Below are 6122 nucleotides of genomic sequence, written 5' to 3'. Positions count from 1 at the left end.
GAAGCTCTTAATAATCACCTGAGAATAAACATGCTTAAAACGTCAACAAAAATGTTGGTGAGTTATAGGTTTAACCTATATATATCAAATCGTAACAATAGACCACAAGATTTCATATTTCAATACACATCCCATACATAGAGATAAAAATCATTCATATGGTGAACACCTGGTAACCGACAATAACAAGATGCATATATAAGAATATCCCCATCATTCCGGGACACCCTTCGGATATGATATAAATTTCGAAGTACTAAAGCATCCGGTACTTTGGATGGGGTTTGTTAGGCCCAATAGATCTATCTTTAGGATTCGCGTCAATTAGGGTGTCTGTTCCCTAATTCTTAGATTACCAGACTTAATAAAAAGGGGCATATTCGATTTCGATAATTCAACCATAGAATGTAGTTTCACGTACTTGTGTCTATTTTGTAAATCATTTATAAAACCTGCATGTATTCTCATCCCAAAAATATTAGATTTTAAAAGTGGGACTATAACTCACTTTCACAGATTTTTACTTCGTCGGGAAGTAAGACTTGGCCACTGGTTGATTCACGAACCTATAACAATATATACATATATATCAAAGTATGTTCAAAATATATTTACAACACTTTTAATATATTTTGATGTTTTAAGTTTATTAAGTCAGCTGTCCTCGTTAGTAACCTACAACTAGTTGTCCACAGTTAGATGTACAGAAATAAATCGATAAATATTATCTTGAATCAATCCACGACCCAGTGTATACGTATCTCAGTATTGATCACAACTCAAACTATATATATTTTGGAATCAACCTCAACCCTGTATAGCTAACTCCAACATTCACATATAGAGTGTCTATGGTTGTTCCGAAATATATATAGATGTGTCGACATGATAGGTCGAAACATTGTATACGTGTCTATGGTATCTCAAGATTACATAATATATAATACAAGTTGATTAAGTTATGGTTGGAATAGATTTGTTACCAATTTTCACGTAGCTAAAATGAGAAAAATTATCCAATCTTGTTTTACCCATAACTTCTTCATTTTAAATCCGTTTTGAGTGAATCAAATTGCTATGGTTTCATATTGAACTCTATTTTATGAATCTAAACAAAAAAAGTATAGGTTTCTAGTCGGAAAAATAAGTTACAAGTCGTTTTTGTAAAGGTAGTCATTTCAGTCGAAAGAACGACGTCTAGATGACCATTTTAGAAAACATACTTCCACTTTGAGTTTAACCATAATTTTTGGATATAGTTTCATGTTCATAATAAAAATCATTTTCTCAGAATAACAACTTTTAAATCAAAGTTTATCATAGTTTTTAATTAACTAACCCAAAACAGCCCGCGGTGTTACTACGACGGCGTAAATCCGGTTTTACGGTGTTTTTCGTGTTTCCAGGTTTTAAATCATTAAGTTAGCATATCATATAGATATAGAACATGTGTTTAGTTGATTTTAAAAGTCAAGTTAGAAGGATTAACTTTTGTTTGCGAACAAGTTTAGAATTAACTAAACTATGTTCTAGTGATTACAAGTTTAAACCTTCGAATAAGATAGCTTTATATGTATGAATCGAATGATGTTATGAACATCATTACTACCTTAAGTTCCTTGGATGAACCTACTGGAAAAGAGAAAAATGGATCTAGCTTCAATGGATCCTTGGATGGCTCAAAGTTCTTGAAGCAAAATCATGACACGAAAACAAGTTCAAGTAAGATCATCACTTGAAATAAGATTGTTATAGTTATAGAAATTGAACCAAAGTTTGAATATGATTATTACCTTGTATTAGAATGATAACCTACTGTAAGAAACAAAGATTTCTTGAGGTTGGATGATCACCTTACAAGATTGGAAGTGAGCTAGCAAACTTGAAAGTATTCTTGATTTTATGAAACTAGAACTTTTGGAATTTATGAAGAACACTTAGAACTTGAAGATAGAACTTGAGAGAGTTCAATTAGATGAAGAAAATTGAAGAATGAAAGTGTTTGTAGGTGTTTTTGGTCGTTGGTGTATGGATTAGATATAAAGGATATGTAATTTTGTTTTCATGTAAATAAGTCATGAATGATTACTCATATTTTTGTAATCTTATGAGATATTTCATGCTAGTTGCCAAATGATGGTTCCCACATGTGTTAGGTGACTCACATGGGCTGCTAAGAGCTGATCATTGGAGTGTATATACCAATAGTACATACATCTAAAAGCTGTGTATTGTACGAGTACGAATACGGGTGCATACGAGTAGAATTGTTGATGAAACTGAACGAGAATGTAATTGTAAGCATTTTTGTTAAGTAGAAGTATTTTGATAAGTGTATTGAAGTCTTTCAAAAGTGTATAAATACATATTAAAACACTACATGTATATACATTTTAACTGAGTCGTTAAGTCATCGTTAGTCGTTACATGTAAGTGTTGTTTTGAAACCTTTAGGTTAACGATCTTGTTAAATGTTGTTAACCCAATGTTTATAATATCAAAAGAGATTTTAAATTATTATATTATCATGATATTATGATGTACGAATATCTCTTAATATGATATATATACATTAAATGTCGTTACAACGATAAACGTTACATATATGTCTCGTTTCAAAATCATTAAGTTAGTAGTCTTGTTTTTACATATGTAGTTCATTGTTAATATAATTAATGATATGTTTACTTATCATAATATCATGTTAACTATATATATAACCATATATATGTCATCATATAGTTTTTTTACAAGTTTTAACGTTCGTGAATCACCGGTCAACTTGGGTGGTCAATTGTCTATATGAAACCTATTTCAATTAATCAAGTCTTAACAAGTTTGATTGCTTAACATGTTGGAAACATTTAATCATGTAAACATCAATCTCAATTAATATATATAAACATGGAAAAGTTCGGGTCACTACAGTTATGACGAGTATGGGTTTTGGCAATAAATGGATTACTGCTTGTCTTAAATCAGCTTCTGTGTCAATTTTGGTTAATGGTTCACCTACAAATGAATTCATGTTAGGGAGGGGTGTTAGATAAGGCGATCCCCTCTCTCCGTTTCTATTCATTCTAGCGGCAGAAGGATTGAATATTTTAACTAAGTCGGCTTTTGAGAGAGGTTATTTTCACAGGGTGGAGGTCAGGAAGGACAAGATTGGCATCACCCATTTACAATACGCGGATGATACAATGTTTTTCGTGAGTTGGAACAAGAGAAATGTTAAAAACTTGATGAAAATCTTAAAGTGTTTTGAACTTGCATCGGGTCTTCATGTGAACTTTCAAAAAAGTACGATTTATGGTGTGGGGGTTTCAAATGAGGTAGTCCAATCTATTGCTCAACGTTTTAATTGTCAAGTTTGTAACCTCCCTTTTACTTACCTTGGGATACCAATAGGCTCAAGTATGAAGAAGTTTGAGGATTGGAAGCCGATTATAGAAAGGTTCAACAATAGACTTTCGGATTGGAAAGCTAGAGCGATATCATTTGGTGGAAGGTTGACCCTTGTGAAGTCAGTCTTAAATAGCCTTCCGTTGAATTTTTTTCTCAATCTTTCGTGTTCCGTCATGTGTTGTCAGAGAATTAGAGCGTGTGAGAAAAAATTTCTTTTGGGGTGGGGGTACTTTCGATAGGAAAGTTGCATGGGTCAAGTGGGTTAATGTGTGTCTTCCTTTTGAAAAGGGAGGTCTAAATATTGGATCTCTCGATTCAAAAAATCTTGCTTTATTAGGGAAATGGAGATGGCATTTTCACGTCGAGTCCAACTCATTATGGACCAAAGTTATCAAGAGCTTATATGGTTTGAATGGGGGATTCAATGTTGATTCGTCCCGTCAACTTTTCCCTCATTGTGGTACTTGGCAAGATATCATTTTTGCAGGTAATAAAGTGGACGGCTTAGGCATTCCTTTTAATACCTCTTTCTCGAAATCATGGGGGAATGGTGCGGGTACAAGTTTTTAGGATGACTTATGGATCGGGAGCGAAAGACTAAAGCACAAGTTCAAGATATTGTACCAACTCGCAGATTCGAAAGCTGCAACTGTACAAGACAGCTGGTCGTGCAATAGGAGAACTAGAAGAACTTTTTAACATGATTAATGGTTTTGTTTTTGACAGCAGTGGCGCTGACAAGTGGAGATGGAGCATTGCACCTAATGGTAAGTTTACTACTAAGAAGCTGCACACCATAATCGAAGAAAAAATTAATGAAGGTAACTCTTTGTAAATTAAAACTCAGCGAAATTCCCTAGTTCCAAAAAAATTAAAATCTTCATATGGAGAGCAAGACTTCGAACGTGAAGAATTAGATAAACGTGGGTTGGACCTTCACTCGGTCCTGTGTCCACTATGCAACGATGTAGTGGAGTCGGAGGAACATTCATTAATCTTGTGTAAATATGCAATGGAAGTTTGGAATAGAGTTTTTGCAAATGGTGGGATTTCTCGCATGTGGCAAGTCTTGGCATAAGCGAGGCTTCTCTTGGAAGATCATCACAACACCTATCGCCTCTTCAAACCTTAGTTTGGAAAGCGGTAGAATGGTCAACCGGATACCACATTTGGAAAAATCGGAATCAAAAAACTTTCAAAGATAAATCGTGGAGTGGTCCGATGGCTTTGAACGAAATCCAAGTTAAATCATTTGAGTGGATTTCAAGAATGATCAAAGGGAAATCGATAGATTGGTTAACGTGGTTATCAAACCCAAAGTTGTGTGTTTTGTAATGTATCTTTGTAGTGGATGTTTGCTCAACATCCTTTTTCATTTCGTGATGTAGTCATGTACTTGGACGTGTGTAGGACCTTCAATGTTTGATGGTCTTTTGCTGTAATTTATTATCCTATGGAATGAAAGTTGCTTTTAAAAAAATGACCTTGGTTTTGTTTTGAATTATTCTAGTCTTTTTGTAAATAGTGGTTTGAACAGGGTAAAAATGACTTCACGTGTTGCAATATTTAATTAATTTTAGCAAACAAAATTAAACATTATTATAATTAGGATTGACAATGACAATTCTTGTAGTTGTCATGAAGATGCTTAAAATATTTGTAAATTTTCAATAACCACCATCTTGAAGTTAATATAACCGCAACTTACAAAATTTTTAAGCACTTAACCGACGGTTTTATATGTTATCGTTAAAAATCCTTTTAATAATTTATAATTAGAATACGTATTTCGATGATTCGTAATGTATGTCACTATTTATATTATTTTAAAATAACTATATACAAATGTATTGATAAAGATATTAATTAATAACATAACAAATACAACAACATTATTCTTAGATAACACACCATGTATAAAATATTAGTCTCACTGAACATAACAGGTAAAAAAAAATTTAATAACCTTAAGAAAACAACAATTAAAAATATCTAGAAAAGATAAAGTTTAAAAAAAAAAAAAATTCAAAAACGTAAATATAATGCAACAAAAGAGAAAAAAAAAATACTTTACTATTTGCTCGAATATAGATAAAAAGGTAAAATAAGAAAACGATAATAGAGGAAAGAAGGTGTTGACGTCATGCTTAAGTGACAAAAATAGGGTTTTGAACCCAAGGCAACACATTCACAGACAAAGGGTAGGATAGAATCTACGCGAAGGCGATTTTGTTTTTATATAGTAAAGTAAAATATTTAACTCCAAATAAGTTGTTAGAGAATATAAATATTACTCTCAGTGTCCAAAAGTCCACATTATTATTACTTATAATTACAGTAAAAAATAATTAAAGTTTCAATTTTGCTCTTTTTAAATATTCAATCCACTAAAACTTTTACTTTCTATTTCCAACTCTTACCTTATTTGAGAAGTATACTCTCCCACTCCCGAAATAAGTGTCCTCCACCAAAATAATATTCGATTTAAGATATGTTTGACAATATCTATTATTTCCTTCATTAAATAAGTTATTCAAATTAAGTAGGGTCGTAAACAAAGTGAGAGAAGAATTCACTTGTGTTTTGCAAACTTACCGTAGAATAGATATTCGGTGACCGATTAATAGGAGACATTTATTTTGTAACATTTATAAATAATAATAAGATGGCTGCCAGAGAGGAAGGCAAACCGGCCATTTAAGCACAACTAGGCTAAT

At 32.4% G+C, this 6122-nt stretch overlaps 1 protein-coding gene across 1 annotated transcript; it reads left to right on the top strand.

Annotated features, from left to right (window-relative positions):
* Positions 1-2930: 2930 nt before the first annotated feature.
* LOC139874603 (uncharacterized) lies at positions 2931-4483 on the top strand. The gene is made up of 5 exons (XM_071862010.1): positions 2931-3028; positions 3143-3508; positions 3591-3892; positions 4132-4172; positions 4253-4483. The coding sequence occupies exons 1-5, from the start codon at positions 2931-2933 to the stop codon at positions 4481-4483; spliced, it is 1038 nt and encodes a 345-aa protein (XP_071718111.1).
* The last annotated feature ends 1639 nt before the right edge of the window (positions 4484-6122 follow it).

The sequence above is a fragment of the Rutidosis leptorrhynchoides genome, chromosome 11 (assembly GCF_046630445.1).
Source record: "Rutidosis leptorrhynchoides isolate AG116_Rl617_1_P2 chromosome 11, CSIRO_AGI_Rlap_v1, whole genome shotgun sequence".
NCBI lineage: Eukaryota > Viridiplantae > Streptophyta > Magnoliopsida > Asterales > Asteraceae > Rutidosis > Rutidosis leptorrhynchoides.
This window is presented reverse-complemented; position numbering and strand designations above follow the sequence as displayed.

Excerpts from the sequence above, each read along its gene's own strand:
- LOC139874603 (XM_071862010.1), top strand. The coding sequence starts at position 2,931 with ATGACGAGTATGGGTTTTGGCAATAAATGGATTACTGCTTGTCTTAAA. Across the intron at positions 3,893-4,131 it reads GCAAGATATCATTTTTGCAG|CAGTGGCGCTGACAAGTGGA; the intron begins GTAATAAAGTGG and ends TGTTTTTGACAG. Across the intron at positions 4,173-4,252 it reads ATGGAGCATTGCACCTAATG|CGAAATTCCCTAGTTCCAAA; the intron begins GTAAGTTTACTA and ends ATTAAAACTCAG.